General features: G+C 42.4%; 1 protein-coding gene and 2 pseudogenes across 1 annotated transcript; 1 reads left to right on the forward strand and 2 right to left on the reverse strand.

The window, feature by feature from the left end:
- Positions 1 to 453: 453 nt before the first annotated feature.
- LOC122143587 (histone H2A-like) lies at positions 454 to 905 on the reverse strand. The gene has a single exon (XM_042754088.1). It carries the CDS (start codon positions 846 to 848, stop codon positions 459 to 461), a length of 390 nt encoding a protein of 129 aa, XP_042610022.1. The 5' UTR covers positions 849 to 905; the 3' UTR covers positions 454 to 458.
- A 1,323-nt stretch (positions 906 to 2,228) lies between these two features.
- LOC122143589 lies at positions 2,229 to 2,946 on the reverse strand (annotated as a pseudogene).
- A 2,893-nt stretch (positions 2,947 to 5,839) lies between these two features.
- Positions 5,840 to 6,580, forward strand: LOC122143585 (annotated as a pseudogene).
- Positions 6,581 to 20,428: the final 13,848 nt, after the last annotated feature.

Raw genomic sequence — 20,428 nt, forward strand, 5'->3', positions numbered from 1 at the left:
TGTGAGATCATGACTGTTAACCAATGACTGCCCCCCTTCTGTTTGTAAACAGAGCTGGTTGTTTCCCGCTCAAAATGCTTTGATCCTGTTTGTGACTTTGCATCGCAAACACACCAATTTAGGCTTCATACTCATGTTTTGTTTCATAGTTCTGAACTATTCATTAAATCAGAGATCATCAAAATTACAACTTCGTATAAGACCACAACTAAACACCATCCAAATAACCTATTTTACAAATCTAATTTGTTCATTCATTCATAAGCTCATAGCTCCGTCACAGCTCGCGGCTGTTAATGTGTTTGATGATATTCATGTATTCTTGACGGACTTTTGATGTTTAATGATAATGTGTTATTAAACGCATGAAATTAAGTTAAAGAAAAGCGCTCTTTGAGAGAGAAAAATGGGTGGCTCTTAAAAGAGCCTTTGGGTTTCAGAAACACGCTCGTATGGGTTTACTTGGCTTTGGCGGGTTTCTCGGGTCTTCTTGGGCAGCAGCACGGCCTGGATGTTTGGGCAGCACGCCGCCCTGAGCGATGGTCACTCGGCCCAGGAGTTTGTTGAGCTCCTCGTCGTTGCGACCCGCCAGCTGCAGGTGACGGGGAATGATGCGGGTCTTCTTGTTGTCTCTTGCGGCGGTTTCCAGCCAACTCCAGTATCTCAGCGGTCAGATACTCGAGCACAGCCGCCAGATAGACGGAAGCTCCGGCACCGACGCGCTGTGCGTAGTTCCCTTTGCGGAGAAGTCTGTGAACACGACCGACGGGGAACTGCAGCCCTGCTCTGGAGGAGCGAGTCTTGGCCTTCGCTCTCGCTTTGCCACCGGTTTTGCCTCTTCCACTCATAGTTGACGTAAAAACTGCTACGTTTTTAATGCAGAAATAATGACTATGTGAACCCCGCTCTACTGTATTTAAAAGAGCGTGCGAGTCGCCCATTGGTTTAGAGTCTGTAAGATTTCAAACCAATCACTGAACTTCCCTCCAACACCGCCCGCCGAAGCCACGCCTCCACAGGCTGGCGCGCGGATTCTGCAGCTTTAAGAAACACGACAGAAAACATTAAAGAAATCGTTGCTGTTAAAGTAATTCAAAATAATTGTTAAGGCAAAAAAGCATTGATCCATATTTTTAAAACCTAATTAAATTTAGATCAATGATCCATTAAAGCTATTAACTTTTATATATGTGTGTATTACTTTGTGTTTTCTCTGAATACACAGTCAACATGTAAAACATTGTGAGTCGAGGTGAACTCAGATCCTCTTCTAATTTATTAAGTTATCACCTTTTAAATTTCCACTGTATTCTTCTGATTGTAAGCATACTCAGTCCATCTTGGTGTCACTGAACTTGTGGATCTAATCAAACTAAAAATAATGGTTTGGACAGTAGAAGAGAGGTTCTGCTTTTTGTTACATGGTGTGTTGATTATTTAGTCATTCATTTATTATTAGTGCAGTTAAGGAGTTGATCGTTGATATATGAAGACATAAGGAAGCAGTAATACTGGTGACAATCTATGGTCAGAAGATAGAAATAGTTCAGTCTTATAAATTTATTGGCGTCCATTTGGACAGTAAATTAATCTGGAGAAGAAAGTACAGTGAGGTTGTCTTTAAGAAACCGCAGTCAGGGTTATTATTTTTGAGGAAGTTCAGTTCTTGTGGCATTAAAGCCTCTTCTGTCTTCTTTTCCTGTGCAGTGCTCTGCTGGGGAGCTGATGTCACTGTGGATGATAAAAACAGGATTAATAACACGATCAGAAAGGATGGTTATATTATTGGTTTGGCTCCAGATTCTCTTGAGGTTTTTGTGGAAAAAAGAACAAGGGCAAAATTAAAAATGATTTTGTATGAAGAACATCCAGATGGTATTTTTAGTTCTTCAGTGTTAATTAGTTGGAGATTAGTAATGACTGTGTTCTCCAGAACGATTTAGAAGCTTTTTTTAAATCCCTGCTGCTGTGTGTAATGTGTTTACGAAAGAAATACTTTTGTTGTGCGTTGCTGTTATTTATCCCGTTGCCTGCAGTTTACGACAGCAGTGAATGAGTTGTTGATGGATTATTGTCATGTTGTGTCTGCCGTTTTATTAATTGTGTTGTTTTTAAAGTAACAAATGGTGGGCAAATTAGTTACGTATCTTAACATAACCTTACTTCCACAAAGTAAATTGCTCTTTCTTTAGAGTTTGTGGGTGGCTCTGAAAAGAGCCGTTGGGGAATAAAACAGAAGTTTTTTACTTCTTCTTGGGAGCTGCCTTCTTAGGCTTGGCAGCTTTAGTGCTTTGCCGTCTTGGGTTTGGCAGTCTTGGCCTTTTTGGGGCTCTTGGCTGCTTTCTTAGGCGCTGCGGGCTTCTTTGCCTTCTTGGGGCTCTTCGTGGCCTTCTTAGCGGCTGCAGCGGCGGGTTTCTTGGCCTTCTTGGGGGATTTCTTAGCGGCGGGCTTCTTTGCCGCCGCGCTCTTGGGCTTCTTGGCAGCAGCGGGTTTCTTGGCCGCGGGCTTCTTCGCTTTAGGAGCTGCTTTCTTCTTCGCCGGCTTCTTCTTGGTCTCGGTTTGCTGCTTGTTGATCTTGAAGGAGCCGGAGGCACCGGTTCCTTTGACCTGCACCAGAGCTCCTTTAGTCACCAGGCTCTTGAGGGCGAGCTTGATGCGGGAGTTCTTCTTCTCCACGTCGTAGCCGCCGGCAGCGAGAGCTTTCTTCAGGGCGGCGAGAGACACACCGCTCCTCTCCTTCGATGCGGACACGGCTTTAACGATCAGATCACCGACAGCTGGACCTGCTTTCTTGGCTTTAGCAGCGGACTTCTTCTTGGGTGCTTTGGCCGGCGGGGCGGCTGCGGCTGGGGCGGTTTCTGCCATCTCTCTGTGTAGAGTATTCAGTAAAATCAGCAAATCAAACGCTCGCTATGTTAAGCAATGAGCAGCACTCGGACCGCGCTGCGCTCTTATTTAACACATGAGAACCTCATAGACTCAACCCGCGCGCTCTGTGTCTGCGCGCCTCCGCGAGCCGCTCGCGCTTGTGTTTTCTTCTTCTACATTTAAGGGCAAAACTAGACTGCTAAATAGTTTGGCGCAGTAGAAACAAAGTGAACATCAAGCAGAGGTTCTTGGCTTTCTTTGGACACTAAAATACGCGGCGAGGAACTGTTTGTTTTGCTCTGGTCAGATCAAACTCGAGGCGAGCATCAGCCACGGAACAAAGCCGCGTGCGCATTTAATGCCTGGTTTCAGTGGAAAAGTTGATAAAAGATTAAACTCGTCCTCTGAGTGTTTCAGAAACAGTTTTGGAAGTGAATTTAATGAAATGAGCATCAGTGAAGCGCGTGTGCAGTGTTTGATACAGTTGTTGTTTTGGGCAGCTTGAAGCACAAACATCCGGAGACTTCGAGTCTGAGACTCCTGTGTTCTTTCTTGCTTTCTTTCTTGCTTTCTTTCTTATGTGGATAATGGATTCGTTTGAGTTTACAGGTTCAGTTTTAGTGAAATTCGCGGTCAGATTGACTCCCACAGATGGTGTGGTCCTGTTTATTTTGCTCAGTCAAACTCACTTCATCTCCGTCTACACACTGAACCATTATTATTATTTATTTTAATTTTCTTCAATTGAAAATATTTTTTTCTATGTACTGTTTGGAAGGACATAAGGACAAGTAAATTATTAAAATAATTTTAGGTGAATTATAATCCTCTAAATCTAATGTATGCAATGATATGCCAATTTATATGTCTCTAATCATAAACTGTGCTCACTTCTGCATGTCTGTCATCTGATTGATAGTTTAAAGACTTTTTCTTGACAAATAATTAGCATAGTTGTACAAAAGTCCATTCAGTGTCATTCATTAATAATAATTGTGTGTGTGTGTGTGTGTGTGTGTGTATTATCCAACAGGGGACCTCCATAGACTGCAATGCAACTGTGTGGAAACTTTATTTAAATGCAACTCTGAACTTTAAATAATTCACACATTATCACACGCATCACAGTATCCCTTTAACCCTTGTATGGTGTTTGGGTCTGTGGGACCCGTTTTCACTTTTTATCAAAAGAAAAATGATACTATTAATTATTTTTTCAAACTCAGACTCATTGGCCTTGGCTCATTTTCAGTGAAGAACATATATCAGAACAAATTTTCATTGACCACTCACTGTACACCCCCCCTACATATTTATATTACACACAGAACTGCAGCTGGTCTACCAGACCCACGAACACTGGCTGAGTAACAAAAATATGAAAATCATACAAGGGTTAAATTTGGGCCAGGCGCGTGTGCCCGATGAAACCATCTATAGAGTGGTGGAACAATGATGTCACTTTGTGGGCAAAAACCCGGAAGCGAGTTAGCATTTAACACTTTCGGTTCCATGGTCCCAGAGTCAATGTTTTTTTTTTTTTTTTTTTTTTAATGGGACTTTGGTTAAATCCCTAAAATAAGGTCCGTGGTTCACACGGGCTCAAGATACTTTCACATTTTATTCTACGACATAAAACACACCAGTTACACCCCACTCACGATTTTCTTAAACTGATACGCTTCTTTAAAAAGACGGTTGCTAACAAGTTGCTAAATGGGACTAAATGGCACCGTCGGCGAACAGTTTATCAATTTACAGTATTTTCCAGTCATAGTATAATTTGTAATACAATTATTTGTAGAATAACCAATCAATAGTTTCCCGCATTTTATATTGTTGGTCGACGATGTTTATTGTTTTTTTCCTGAAATGCACCACAAGTCTTCAGATGGAAGATGCTCCTTTTATGGCTTTCCTGATGCGGAGACTGTGGGTTCGTGAGGTAAACTCATATTACCGGCTTAGTCACGGTGAAAGTGAAACTTTAATGATGCATAGTGCTTAAAGCCATTTACATTTTTATGACGCTGTTAGAAATATGAGGATTTCCTAGAAGCAAGCATAAAATATGATTTTGTATACCCACATTAATAAAGCTGAAATATGGTACTTCAGTATTTATTTTATTTTATTTTTTTTACTTCACTATGTGAAGAATTATTGGGGATAATATGTCACAATTTACTTTATTTTGCTATCCTCACTTGGCCTACTTAAATAGCCAATATATGTATATATATATATATATATATATATGTCTATATATATATATATATATATACATAGTATAATCTATATATATATATATATATATATATATATAAAAAGACAGCATTCATACATTGAGATGTGTATTTGTATTAGTGTCAACCCCAGCAAATATCTGTGGGTTATACTAATTTAATAAGCTTTTTGGATTTCTATTAGAATATTTGTGCAATGGTGAAGATGTGTGAATGTTTAAATGTCTCAAAGTTTAGAGTTGCATTTAAATAAAGTTAGATTGTGAAGAATCACTTGCCCTTGTGTTTCCACAAAGTGGCATTGCAGTCTATGGAGGTCACCTGTTGGATAACACACACACACACACACAATTATTATAAATGAATGACACTTAATGCACATTTGTACAACTATACTAATTATTTGTCAAGAAAAAGTAAACTCAAAACCTGTAAACTCAAAACGAATCCATTATCCACATAAGAAAGAAAGCAAGAAAGAACACAGGAGTCTCAGACTCGAAGTCTCCGGATGTTTGTGCTTCAAGCTGCCCAAAACAACAACTGTATCAAACACTGCACACGCGCTTCACTGATGCTCATTTCATTAAATTCACTTCCAAACTGTTTCTGAAACACTCAGAGGACGAGTTTAATCTTTTATCAACTTTTCCACTGAAACCAGGCATTAAATGCGCACGCGGCTTTGTTCCGTGGCTGATGCTCGCCTCGAGTTTGATATCTGACCAGAGCAAAACAAACAGTTCCTCGCCGCGTATTTTAGTGTCCAAAGAAAGCCAAGAACCTCTGCTTGATGTTCACTTTGTTTCTACTGCGCCAAACTATTTTAGCAGTCTAGTTTTGCCCTTAAATGTAGAAGAAGAAAACACAAGCGCGAGCGGCTCGCGGAGGCGCGCAGACACAGAGCGCGCGGGTTGAGTCTATAAGGTTCTCATGTGTTAAATAAGAGCGCAGCGCGGTCCGAGTGCTGCTCATTGCTTAACATAGCGAGCGTTTGATTTGCTGATTTTACTGAATACTCTACACAGAGAGATGGCAGAAACCGCCCCAGCCGCAGCCGCCCCCCCCGGCCAAAGCGCCCAAGAAGAAGTCCGCTGCTAAAGCCAAGAAAGCAGGTCCAGCTGTCGGTGATCTGATCGTTAAAGCCGTGTCCGCATCGAAGGAGAGGAGCGGTGTGTCTCTCGCCGCCCTGAAGAAAGCTCTCGCTGCCGGCGGGCTACGACGTGGAGAAGAAGAACTCCCGCATCAAGCTCGCCCTCAAGCTAAGCCTGGTGACTAAAGGAGCTCTGGTGCAGGTCAAAGGAACCGGTGCCTCCGGCTCCTTCAAGATCAACAAGCAGCAAACCCGAGACCAAGAAGAAGCCGGCGAAGAAAAGCAGCTCCTAAAGCGAAGAAGCCCGCGGCCAAAGAAACCCTCTGCTGCCAAGAAGCCCAAGAGCGCGGCGGCAAAAGAAGCCCGCCGCTAAGAAATCCCCCAAGAAGGCCAAGAAACCCGCCGCTGCAGCCGCTAAGAAGGCCACGAAGAGCCCCAAGAAGGCAAAGAAGCCCGCAGCGCGCCTAAGAAAGCAGCATGAGCCCCAAAAAAAGGCCAAGACTGCCAAACCCAAGACGGAAAACCCTAAAGCTGCCAAGCCTAAGAAGGCAGCTCCCAAGAAGAAGTAAAAAAACTTCTGTTTTGTTATTCCCCAACGGCTCTTTTCAGAGCCACCCACAAACTCTAAAGAAAGAGCAATTTACTTTGTGGAAGTAAGGTTATGTTAAGATACGTAACTAATTTGCCCACCATTTGTTACTTTAAAAACAACACAATTAATAAAACGGCAGACACAACATGACAATAATCCATCAACAACTCATTCACTGCTGTCGTAAACTGCAGGCAAACGGGATAAATAACAGCAACGCACAACAAAAGTATTTCTTTCGTAAACACATTACACACAGCAGCAGGGATTTAAAAAAAGCTTCTAAATCGTTCTCCTTAAACACAGTCATTACTAATCTCCAACTAATTAACACTGAAGAACTAAAAAGACCATCTGGATGTTCTTCATACAAAATCATTTTTAATTTTGCCCTTGTTCTTTTTTCCACAAAAAACCTCAAGAGAATCTGGAGCCAAACCAATAATATAACCATCCTTTCTGATCGTGTTATTAATCCTGTTTTTATCATCCACAGTGACATCAGCTCCCCAGCAGAGCACTGCACAGAAAAGAAGACAGAAGAGGCTTTAATGCCACAAGAACTGAACTTCCTCAAAAATAATAACCCTGACTGCGGTTTCTTAAAGACAACCTCACTGTACTTTCTCCAGATTAATTTACTGTCCAAATGGACGCCAATAAATTTATAAGACTGAACTATTTCTATCTTCTGACCATAGATTGTCACCAGTATTACTGCTTCCTTATGTCTTCATATATCAACGATCAACTCCTTAACTGCACTAAATAAATAAATGAATAAATAATCAACACACCATGTAACAAAAAGCAGAACCTCTCTTCTACTGTCCAAACCATTATTTAGTTTGATTAGATCCACAAGTTCAGTGACACCAAGATGACTGAGTATGCTTACAATCAGAAGAATACAGTGGAAATTAAAAAGGTGATAACTTAATAAATTAGAAGAGGATCTGAGTTCACCTCGACTCACAATGTTTTACATGTTGACTGTGTATTCAGAGAAAACACAAAGTAATACACATATATAAAAGTTAATAGCTTTAATGGATCATTGATCTAAATTTAATTAGGTTAAAAATATGGATCAATGCTTTTTGCCTTAACAATTATTTTGAATTACTTTAACAGCAACGATTTCTTTAATGTTTTCTGTCGTGTTTCTTAAAGCTGCAGAATCCGCGCGCCAGCTGTGGAGGCGTGGCTTCGGCGGGCGGTGTTGGAGGGAAGTTCAGTGATTGGTTTGAAATCTTACAGACTCTAAACCAATGGGCGACTCGCACGCTCTTTTAAATACAGTAGAGCGGGGTTCACATAGTCATTATTTCTGCATTAAAAACGTAGCAGCCGTTTTTACGTCAACTATGAGTGGAAGAGGCAAAACCGGTGGCAAAGCGAGAGCGAAGGCCAAGACTCGCTCCTCCAGAGCAGGGCTGCAGTTCCCCGTCGGTCGTGTTCACAGACTTCTCCGCAAAGGGAACTACGCACAGCGCGTCGGGTGCCGGAGCTCCCGTCTATCTGGCGGCTGTGCTCGAGTATCTGACCGCTGAGATCCTGGAGTTGGCTGGAAACGCCGCAAGAGACAACAAGAAGACCCGCATCATTCCCCGTCACTGCAGCTGGCGGTGCGCAACGACGAGGAGCTCAACAAACTCCTGGGCCGAGTGACCATCGCTCAGGGCGGCGTGCTGCCCAACATCCAGGCCGTGCTGCTGCCCAAGAAGACCGAGAAACCCGCCAAAGCCAAGTAAACACATACGAGCGTGTTTCTGAAACCCAAAGGCTCTTTTAAGAGCCACCCATTTTCTCTCTCAAAGAGCGCTTTTCTTTAACTTAATTTCATGCGTTTAATAACACATTATCATTAAACATCAAAAGTCCGTCAAGAATACATGAATATCATCAAACACATTAACAGCCGCGAGCTGTGACGGAGCTTATGAATGAATGAACAAATTAGATTTGTAAAATAGGTTATTTGGATGGTGTTTAGTTGTGGTCTTATACAGAGGGAAGTGTAATTTTGATGATCTCTGATTTAATGAATAGTTCAGAACTATGAAACAAAACATGAGTATGAAGCCTAAATTGGTGTGTTTGCGATGCAAAGTCACAAACAGGATCAAAGCATTTTTGAGCGGGAAACAACCAGCTCTGTTTACAAAACAGAAGGGGGGCAGTCATTGGTTAACAGTCATGATCTCACATATCAGCCAATCACAAGCCTCTGCACCTTTATGACGCCAGAAGCTTTGGCTGTATGAGCCGTTAAAAGCAGGCGTGTAACACAGAACAACATTTTCTGCTCGAGCAGGATCGTGATAGACGTAAAACTCAGCAATGGCAAGAACCAAGCAGACCGCTCGTAAATCACCCCGGTGGTAAAGCCCGAGGAAGCAGCTCGCTACTAAAGCCGCCCGGAAGAGCGCCCCAGCCACCGGCGGCGTCAAGAAACCCCATCGTTACAGGCCCGGGACCGTGGCTCTCCGAGAGATCCGCCGCTATCAGAAGTCCACCGAGCTGCTGATCCGCAAACTGCCTTTCCAGCGTCTGGTGCGAGAGATCGCTCAGGATTTCAAGACGGACCTGCGCTTCCAGAGCTCCCGCCGTCATGGCCCTGCAGGAGTCCCAGCGAGGCTTATCTGGTCGGTCTGTTCGAGGACACCAACCTGTGCGACATCCACGCCAAGAGAGTCACCATCATGCCCAAAGACATCCAGCTGGCGCGCCGTAATCCGCGGAGAGCGCGCTTAAACCCGCCCTACATCACTCTCAATGAGAACCCCAAAGGCTCTTTTAAGAGCCACCTACATCACACTGAATGAGATCGTTTCCACTGGAACACCCAATATAAAACATAGCAAATAACACTGCCTTCACTTTTTGGGAATCGTTATGTTGGTCTAAATTGTATGCGTTTGAATAGTTTTAGTTCCCCGTTTCTACAAAGAACATGCACATGCAACACACAGATGTGTAACTGTTAATCACTGACCCTGTTGTGTAATTATTTGTGGGGCAGCTGTGGCCTAATGGTTAGAGAGTTGGACTTGTAATCAGAAGGTCGCATGTTTGAGTCTCTGTGCTGGCAGGAGTTGTAGGTGGGAGGGAGTGAATGAACAGCGTTCTATTCCACCCTCAATACCCATGGCTGAAGTGCCCTTGAGCAAGGCACTGAACCCCCAGTTGCTCCCCAGGCGCTGGATGGATATAAGAGCTGCCCACTGCTCCGGGGGTGTCGTTTCACTTTCTCACTGCTGTGTGTGTGCACTGGATGGGTGTAAATGCAGAGCTCCAATTCCGACTATGGTTACCCATACTTGCCAAATGTCACGGACTTTCACTTTAATTAAATTTTGTTACATGGCTGTGGTTTTTATTTATGGGGGAGTGAGCTTGCTGATTCAATGTTTAATATGACTGTCTGGTCTGTGTTTTGTTTGGCTCACATTCGTCTCACTGCTCCAGCTGCTCTGGCGCGGCTGGAGAAGAGGTGTTGGGCTATTCTGCCCAAGCAGTCAATGACGTCGAAAACAAATGCATTCTGGCGGTGTTCGAATTTTTGTTAAAATATTACAGACAAGCTTGAGGCCGGTCAATTATTGCATCAAAAACTGGCGGCTATTGATACTGAAAACAGAAGTCAATTTTTGTTTGAACTTGAAGTTATAATCAGGCTTTGTTTATTTTGTGCGTACTGTTGCTCATTCTGTTTCACTCCTGCGACGCCTGGAATGCTTTAAAACTGCGACACGCGGACCGTGCTGTTTGCTTTGCACAACTGCTGCGATGATCGTCGAGAGCCAAAGTCCGTACTGTTTATGAGGGGCTTCGGCCTGTGACTTCCTCTTTGACATCGAGACTTCATGGCGTGGTATCTCTTTTTTTATGATTAAATGCTGTCTGGCTCTTTGAGTTCTGGCGGCTGGATGGTATTTACATCGGCGTCGGCGGAAGTGCAGCTGAAGTGTTTGTCGACGGCTGCATGCTTTCTTGAAATGAAGCTGCTGCAAGGCTACACTCGCTCATTTGATACAAACTGGGGCTCTTGCTTTCGATGGCGACGGTTAGAAACTAGGCAATCGCATTTAATACTCTACGATGGGTCTCGTCGTTTCTCGGCTCGGGCCGAACTGCAAGCCAGAGCGGCTGCTGGCCCGGCGAAACTTTGCTGGTGATGATTTAACTGGCGTAGCTTCGTATTCCGGTACTTTCTGGCGACTTTATGATCCCGAACTTTCATCGCGGACTATGAAGCGTGCGCCCGAGCTTATCAGCATTGCGGCGATGCGGGCACTACACATGCTTTTGTCAGCCGGTACTCGCCTGGCAGACGCTTTGCTCGGTTGAAGCTTGTGAGCTTTGGTGTGACTGTGTGTTTGCATAACTTTGTCTGACCGGCCCGTCGCCGCGAGAGCGACGCAGTGGCTTTTCTGCATTGCATCGACTGCGCTTGTCTTTGTCGGGCCAAAATGACATGTGCTGGAATAGATAACCAGGCTGTCGTGGACTGTATTCTTTGTGCATTTTTGGCACAAATCAATGTAATGAAGTTTAAGGAAAATAGCTGAAGCTGCTGGGGCAGTGATGCACTGTGCGTGCTGCTGCGTCTCGGCGACGCTTTCCGCGACTATCAGGCATTCTGCTGCGACTTTGTTCGCTCTATTTGGTCACCAGCTACTGTGGGAAGATGGTCGTCCTCACTTTAATCTACGTGAACCTGAACACTGATTTCTGAAACAGCCTGTTGACCTGGCTTCACACTCTTTCATGTACTTTCACCGCAGCCTGCGGCGGAAAGCCTGGCTTTACTGTCTCACACCTTTCTCATCTAGTGGACGGAATCCTTCATGGCTTTCTCTTACAGGCTTTCGCTGCTACGACTCTTGGTGCTGCGACCCCGGCTCTGAAAAGCATCTGCATCTTGGCTGAGCCTTTTCTCCCGCGTTGCTAAACCTGCTACTGTCGGTCTATGTGACCGTCACTTCTATGAAAGCTGTGCTTGGCTTCCTCAATCTCATGCATTCTTAAGCTCTTTTGGGAGTCACTTTGAGCCCATGACTGTTAAATGTACATCTTTCTTTTTTTTTTGTCATATGATCTAGGACTCTTTAACGTGCTGGTGGTGGCACCCCGGGGGCGTAACAAAGCCTGCGCTAGGTATTTTAGGCGAGAAGCTGGCAGGCTCCTACTGACGTGCGATTTTCCAGCACACGAGATGGGGCCTACATCAGAAGCTACTCCACCTGTTCTCGGCCTGTTGTTGTTTTTTTTTTTTTTTTTTAAGCCTTTTGCAAGCACAGGATGTGCTTTTTTGGACGATTTTTTCCCAGCCTATAAGGCATGTGGGAAGCTGGCACAATACTGTGGCTGGCTGAGGCTTTTACTTTGAGTACAGAGGCTATGATGCTGCCAGGCTTTACGGCTGGCACAAGCTGCTCAGAGAAAAAAGAAAGCGGAGCAACAAAATTCACATAGTTGTTTTAGAAGCATTTTGCAGATCGTAGCTGGCTTTGAGCTGGAGGGCAACTTTGCTTTGACACAGAAATCTGCTGAGCACATTCTTTTGGTTTTGCAGAAGAAGAAAGGAAATGACCCAGCTTGACACTGACAGGAGCATTTCTACTTACCAACTTGTTTTGAGAGGCTGCAGAAATGGCTGGCTGCATGTGAGAAAGATGGGCACGAGGCTAAATCAAACAATGCACTTGTTTCTTGGAATTTCGAGGTGTCTTAAAGAAGTGAAATGGCAGGGGTTTCGATGGCACTAATCACGGGGAGTTTGGCTACGACCCACCGGCGAGGTTTCGACCAATATGCTTGTTTGAAGAGGCTCGGCATGTTTGTGTGCGCGAGTTTAAAAGGCTTTCTTTCTTTGACGGTCGCTTCGGGCTGTCGACATTTCACTTCGGGCACGAGGATTTCTTTCTTTGATTGACTGACGTTAACTGCTACTCGGGTGGCTGCTGCGGCATCGGCTTTGAATACGACAAGCATTGTGGCTTGATGCGGGCTGATCTTGCTCAGCTCTTTTAGCTTTGCGGTTTTAACTATGAGCTGCAGGACGGTACCATCGTTGAATCGGGGTTGAATTAAACCTCATTGACTCACTGCTCTGGCACGAGCGAAGAAATTGCCATGTCGCGCTGGTTTCGGTCGGGTCTGGCTGGCCTGGCCAAAGGCTACAAACTCTTCGCGCGACTGGGTTTTCAGATCGTTCGACTGGCTGGAAACTGCGTCGTGATGCTGGAAGAACGAGGCGAGGACTCGGGGAAAGGCGACTGGCGTCGTCGTAAAGTTCTGCGTGGGCTGTCCGAGGGGTCACCCAAGCCCGCCATTCATCTTCGCCGCACGGCGGGTCTCTCCGGTCGCGATCTACAGTGCGGGTAGCAGGTGATTCCGCAGGCGTGATCCGCGCTCACCCACGCCGAGCGCACTCGCCAAGCCGTGCCACTGTGAACCGATAAGTATTCGCGCTCCAGCGCGACACTGTGAGCAACGAGCACGGCGTGACTTTCTTTGAAGCCGCCCGCATACTAAGACGGTTAGTGACGATGTTGTTTTATGTTATGACCAAAAATAACCAATAAAGTGCTTGTAATCAAGCGGACAAAAGGTGGTGTTTAACGCTGGTTTGATGAACGCTTTCTGTGATGATAGCTACTATTTAATGCTTAAACATATTAAAACTAGAGCTCTTGTGGTGTTCATTTTTGCGTAAGTCATATACAACAAGTTTGTTTATTGTTGGGATGTTTCGATTTCATCAGTGTTATTTGAACACAAGGCTCAGAATCAAGAAAACATTTGGATGAAATGAGGTGCTTAAGAAACCAAAGGTAATTTGGCGGGACAGCAGAAGGAGGAAAAAAAATGGTCTAATCGTTAATATATTTATTTAAGTTATAAGGAATTCTCCACAGCCTAAAACTCGGTACTCAAAGTTTATAAATTACTGTTGTATTCCCTGAAGATCGAAACGATGGACATCATGAACTCTTTCGTCAACGACATCTTCGGAAGCGCATCGCCGGTGAAGCGTCTCGTCTCGCTCACTACAATGAAGCGCTCCACCATCACTTCCCGAGAGATCAGACCGCCGTGCGTCACCTTGCTGCCCGAGGGAGCTGGCCAAACACGCGCCGTGTCTGAGGGGTACCAAGGCCGTCACCAAGTATACCAGCTCAAGTGGGGAGCTCCGCTGCGGTTCTCCACACACACAAAGGCTCTTTTAAGAGCCGCCCAGGTTTTCTGTTAAAGGCTCTTGACAGCTATATGGAGGCTCTCGGTGTGGTGGCAATCTTGCAGTTTATGGATCATTGGTGTTTTTTTTTTTTTTTCCAAAATCTGAAGTATTATGTGCTGTTGCAGCACAAAGCTCAAATATATAATTCTATTTCGTGTTTAAAGTGATGTCATTAAGGGTAAAATGTTAACTGTTACTTTTTTTTTGTTTGTTTAATTTAACAACTTATTGTGTAAGAGCAAAGCAGTCCCAATAAAGATTCATCCTAGTAAATTTTTCTGATTTGTACAATGCAGGTGTATGCTAGTTTGAGACAATTTTCTGACTCTGACCTTTGAGGCTCTTCAGCAAAATTAACCAATCATTTTTATTTTCATAGTCAAATAATCATTGGGGGAAAAACACTGTGCAAAAACTTTGAAAACAATTTAAAATTGACTTAAGAATTTAAGAGTTTAAAAATGAAAATGATTTTTACATAGAATACAGTGAATATGTAAAAATACAGTCTATTGAGTCGGACCTCGCACAGTGCTCATTCAACAAATGCACAGCTAAACAGATGAGTTTTTGAGTCTAGATTTAAATGTGACTAATGTTTTTATAACATCTGATCTCTTCTGGAAGCTGATTCCAACTCTTGGTGACACATAGTAACTAAAGCGGACTCTCTTGTTTTGTGTTGAACCCTTGGTATTTCTATTATTTCGATCCTAATGATCACAGAGTGGTCTGTTAGGTTTATATTCAGTGAACATATCTGCAATATATTTTGGTCCTAGGTCATTGGGTGGTTTATAAACGAGTAAAAGTACTTTAAAAATCAATCCTAAATGTAACTGGAAGCCAGTGTAAGGACCTGAGGACTGGTCAATGATATGCTCAGATTTCCTGGTTCTAGTCATAATCCTGGCAGCAGCGTTCTGGATGAGCTGCAGCTGTCTAATGGTCTTCTGGTGAAGGCCGGTGAGGGAGACCATTACAGCCCAGTCCCACCCTGCTGGTGATAAAGGCATGAAACAAGTTTCTCTAAGTCTTGACTGGAAACAAAACATCTAATTCTTGCAATGTTTTTTAGATGATAGTATGCTGATTTAGTTACTGCTTTGACATGACTACTACTGAAACTAAGGTCTGTCTCCAGAATCACACCAAGATTCCCTGACTTGATTTTTTTAGTTGTTTGGTCCCCTTGAGTCAAGGTATGCATTCACCTTGAAAACTTCATCTTTGTTTCCAAATGCAATGACTTCAGTTTTTTCCTTGTTTAACTGAAGAAAGTTCTGGCACATCAACTATTAATTTCATCAATACATTTTGCAGAGGGAGTCAATGGGGCTTTTAGTCATTTTGGCGATAAGGAGGCTAAGGTAAATCTGGGTATCATCAGCGCATAGCTGTGATAGGCTTAATTTGGTTCTTTCTCATTATCTGACTTAGTGGGGAGACATATACGGGTATAAAGCAAGGCCGGTGCCAGAATTGAGCCTTGTGGGACTCCATGTCATGGACGTCCACTTAGACTTATAACTCTCTAGACTCACATAATAGCCCCTTTCAGCTGATTAAAAACTACCTTTTCACCATAATTTTGAGGAGGGTTGTCAGCCTCTCAACAGTATAAAAGGTGTGGTGTTGTTTAAATTACTGTTTATAAGGTTTGAAGAAAGTCTGTCCTAGCTGTGGTTGGTTTCACCTCAAAAGCACAAAGGCTGTCTTTATAGATGCTAAAGTGAATTTCAAGTTTCGTCTTCCGCCACATCCGCTTCGGCTTTTCTGCATTGTCTTTTTCATACTCTGTGCTTTGATTTTCTCAGCTGATTTCTGTCTGTTTGTTTTTTCTTACTTTAGGCTTTCATGGAACGAAATGCCACCAATAACATTCTTAACTTTTTGAGTTAAAGGAGGTCAAGGAGAATATCAACAGAGTCTGCAGAAATGCTTGGTGTTAAGATATAGCCTCCATAAACGCACACTAGTGTTCTCGTTAATGCATCTCCTTCTGACAGAGACAGATCTAGATTCAGTGGTAGCAGAGATCAATATATCAAAAGAAAATACAGAAGTGATCAGATAGTGCTAAGTCATATGTATAACAATGGATGAAATGTTTAGACCCCTACTGATGATTAAATCCTAGAGTGTGTCCCACCTTTGTGTGGGTCCATGCATGCTGAATCAGGTCAATAGTTTTAGAACGGTTATATTTTTTTTGGGTTTTTTTTTTTTCTGCATTATCTATGTGAAATTAAAATCCCCTGCAATAGCCAAACAGTTAAACTCTGATACATCATTTTTTAACATTTTGTGACTCTTCAAAAAAAAGGCTGGGTTTTTTTGGGGGCCTGTAAATAATGAAAACCGAATCTGGGCGCCTTTCAACACAACCCCCTAGATATTAAAAAGAAAATACACCAAATGACCGCTTTGATAGCATTTTTAAATAGAGCAGCTACACTCCACCTTCTAACAGTCCTGCAGACACTCTTAGAGTAAGTTAGGAGGGGATGCTTCTTTGAGGTTGTACTATTACTTACACAAACGTTGATCACAGTACAAACAATACAAAATTATAATGCAAAAAGAAACAGAAAAGATTCTTATGTTTACCTGGTCTTCAGTCTTGATTAGCTCACCTCTCTCTTATCTGAAAAGTCTTGGTTAGTCTTTCTTCATCACGTGAAAGACCCATAAACTGTGACCATAGACAGTTTAAAGGCAACACCTATAGTTTGTTTTTTTTGTCAGGGGTGAAGCATTGGATCGAAAATTAATTTACAAGCTTACTTACAAACGGGTGCATAGTTATCATTATCATCATCTTACCTATATTTTTATTCTTACAGTTCTCCGTTTTAGTAATGTAGCTTTTCTTTTACAGTTATAAATGTGGAATTTCAGTCATGATGGTTTACTTTACACTGTGTGTTGTAACAAGGTAATAAAGGGGTTGGTTATTTTATGTTAAAGTCTATTTCGGTCCCCAGATGCATAGGTTAAAAGCTTATGGGTCTGTCCGTGATGAACGGTGAAAAACCGAAGACTCAAAGAGATGAACTTATTCAGTACAGAAACATATGATGTTGTGAAATCTTGGCTGAACGAGTCTCCCTGAGCGACTCATTGTTCCCGAATCACTTTTGAACAAATCATTCAAGAATGACCTATCACTAAAGTAGAGTAGTAATGGAATTCGTTACAATTCTTTGACAAGGATAACAAAAGCTGCATTACTTTTCGCTGTGGTCTTTGATTTTGGAAAGTCATTCTTATGAGGATCATTTTATTAGCATGTTTAGTACATCAAACCAAGGCACAGAAAATAAGATAATATCACAGTTATGGACTGTTTTGGTTTGTTTCCACAAAATGCAGTTCGTTCTATAAGATCTAAAAAAACTATCTGTGGAACCTTAGGTTCCAGCGGCAACTTTTTCCTCTCTTGTTCAGCTGTAAATCACCGGCCTGACTAAAGCCCAAACCTTAGTTACATCATTAAGAGCCAGAAAATTATGACTGAAGCTGAAACTCTGGTCTTTATAACAAAAAACATAATCATTTTTTTTTTGTTTTTTTTAACTGAAATTTTGTTCCAGTTACCATTTAATGTGTAGAGGGAAAGAAAATATAATGCAAAAACCTGATAAGAAAAATTTTCAACTCTCATTCTTTTTTCCCTAATCGGGGAAATCATGGTTTATAATCCCACACTTCCCTTTTTTTCCTCAGAATTTACAGACATACAATTATTGAGTTGAATTAAGTTTAAAGCCCGAACTAGGATAAACTTGCATTAGATGAAAAAATAAAAAAACTTTCAGAATTGTGAGAAAAAATAGGTCATGTTAGGGAAAGGTTTAAAGTTTTAATAGTATTAAATGCTTAACTGTAGGGCTAAAAATAGTCCTATGAGTGCATATGGATTTATAAGACATATTGTTAAATTAAATTATTTTAAAGTAGGGAATAAAAGGTTTCATCACTTGCATTTACTTTTGGTTTAGCTTAAAATGGTGTCTGACAACATATTATAAAAAAATTATTTAAATTCAATTTCCTCAGAAAAGAAAAATACATTTTTTTCTCTTTTTCCCATTTTACTTCTTCCCCCAATTTACCAGTGTTTTGAGCGTTACTGTCGTTCGGTTTAGGGGAGGAACGCCCGGAAGTTGAAATTGCGCGATGCAAATCTTATGCAAAGAACTTCACTCTTCAATCCCTTCTCCATTTCATTTTTCCCCCCCTTTTCCAGCAATCTTTTCTTTTTTAAACCCTCCATTTGTCCATTATTTAAATTTCTAAATGCCTGTAAAGGCTCCTTTTCCTTCTATGTTACTTATGGCCCTAGCGTTTTTGTAAAAATAGGCTAACGATTTCGTCTAACCACAAAAAAACTCTCCTCGTGGAAATTCGGTCAGACGGGGGCTGCCGAAAATTCGGGGGCATCAAGAGATATGGTACTGGCTTCTTTTAAATACTTCAAATTGAAACACGGTCACCCCCATCTGTCCTTTGCTAGTGCGTGGGCGTTAGTCCCGTGGGCGCCTGAATGAAGTGTGTGCCGGCGTGCTTCAGCCTTGGGCCCATACTCAATTATTCTCATTTCCTATCACACGCAAGCTAAACCCCCTTTTTTAAAACCGCTTGGGCCCATTTTATTCTCCCGGGTTGGGTTCGCCTTTGCTCAGGCACCTAATCATGTATGAAGGTGAGAGAACCACAGCACCCCCAGTTCTCTTCCACCTTAATCCATGAATCACCTGCCTTCATTCACCAAATTATTTTTTGTTTTTTATTTAACCCGCCAGTGATGCGGGAAGGCGTGTTGTGTGGCTGGCTGTTTAACAACAGCACAAAACTACAGGCATGGTCAGCGTTTTGTGAAATCCGGAACCTTTGTTGCACATTGACTGCCCATGTTCCGCGACCGCCAGGATTACACAGAGTTCTTTACTATTAGCTAGAGATGATCCAGTTCAGGTGCGCTAGGGATCTGTCGCGTCCGTTACAAAGCGCAAAGCGATTCATTGTTTGAATTTCATAATAAGTGAGCCAGAATCCTGAGCTGAAGTTGTGGGTCTCCGTGTCCTCTTTGTAGCGATTTTTTCTGTCGTGAAGAAAATGGATGTGTGGTGTGGCGTGTGAAAGCGTCAGTGCGTGTGTCTCACATTTTATTGCATTTGTATTAGTTTGAAGAGTAAAAATCTATTGGGTCTTAAGCGCCAATTACAATCGGCAGTGATTCGGACAAAAAGGGGAAAAATAATTAGTGGGTGAGTCCTAAATTGACAGGGTCGGTCAGTTATGGCAAACAAAATTATTTTTTAAGAGTTGGCCTAATAGTTATTTGGAAACTTGTGAAGCTTGTGAACATATTAACAACACAGCTGAAGTAATGACAGCGTTGGTTTTATTGTTGTCATCCAATTAATACACTTCTGAGTACAATACATGACATATTTATACATTATTACATTATGTTGTCAATAAATTACGCAGCGCTATCGGTAAGTTTTGGCCACTGCCTGGCATCATCTACCCAATTTTCCCTTTCACCACACATTTTCTTTAATGAGCAGGATCCGCTTTCATTGAAATGTCATTAGGGGGCACCGGCAAGTGTCCTACCGTCCTGCCATGAGCACGCCAGTAATGGCGGCAGGCAAGATGGCTGGCCATAGGTTTCGGCGGTTGTGTATGCAAAATAATTAAACAGAATACTTACTCCCCTGCTCACTCACGCCAAAAGAACTCCCGCTCCAAACTCTCCGTCTCTGCAAGATTAGCGATGGCAGTTTGCAGCACAGCTACTAGAAGGTTTACATGTGGACGGTTTGCTGACTTCATCAAGCTTAGTTTGAGTCCTGCAAGTCAGAAACGGAAGTGCTAAAAATACGCTAAAACGGGCTTCACTTGTCTCAATTGAGTTCCAATGGGGTCGCTGTGTCCATTTCTTTTACTGTCTATGGGTTAGTCTGTAAGGAGACATGTTCAGTGCCACGTGAACTAACCAATCAGGAATCTGCTTCAGATGCCGTCGTGATGAAAGTTCAAACCAACACTGAAGTGTTTTGGAGCACATTCACAGCTTCTTTTGGTCAGTGTGTGGATCTATGCACGTTTTATCCAGGTGCTTTTGTAAATTAAATATGGCAGATGTCAGTCTTTCATGAGCAGGTGAAATCATTGCTTGAGCTGCTGGTTGGAAATACAGAAAGAACAAACTAAAACTAGTCAAAAACTGCTCATTTTTTGACATCTGTATTTATACCTTATTGTGGTTTATAATGTATTTTGTTAAAAAAATAGTATTACAATGATAAATGATTGTATAAAAATAAGTAAATAACTATAAAAAAATAAGTAAATATTAAAACCAC

The sequence above is a fragment of the Cyprinus carpio genome, unplaced genomic scaffold (genome assembly GCF_018340385.1).
Source record: "Cyprinus carpio isolate SPL01 unplaced genomic scaffold, ASM1834038v1 S000006456, whole genome shotgun sequence".
Lineage (NCBI taxonomy): Eukaryota > Metazoa > Chordata > Actinopteri > Cypriniformes > Cyprinidae > Cyprinus > Cyprinus carpio.

Coding starts and splice junctions, on each gene's coding strand:
- LOC122143587 (XM_042754088.1), bottom strand. CDS start 848: ATGAGTGGAAGAGGCAAAACCGGTGGCAAAGCGAGAGCGAAGGCCAAG.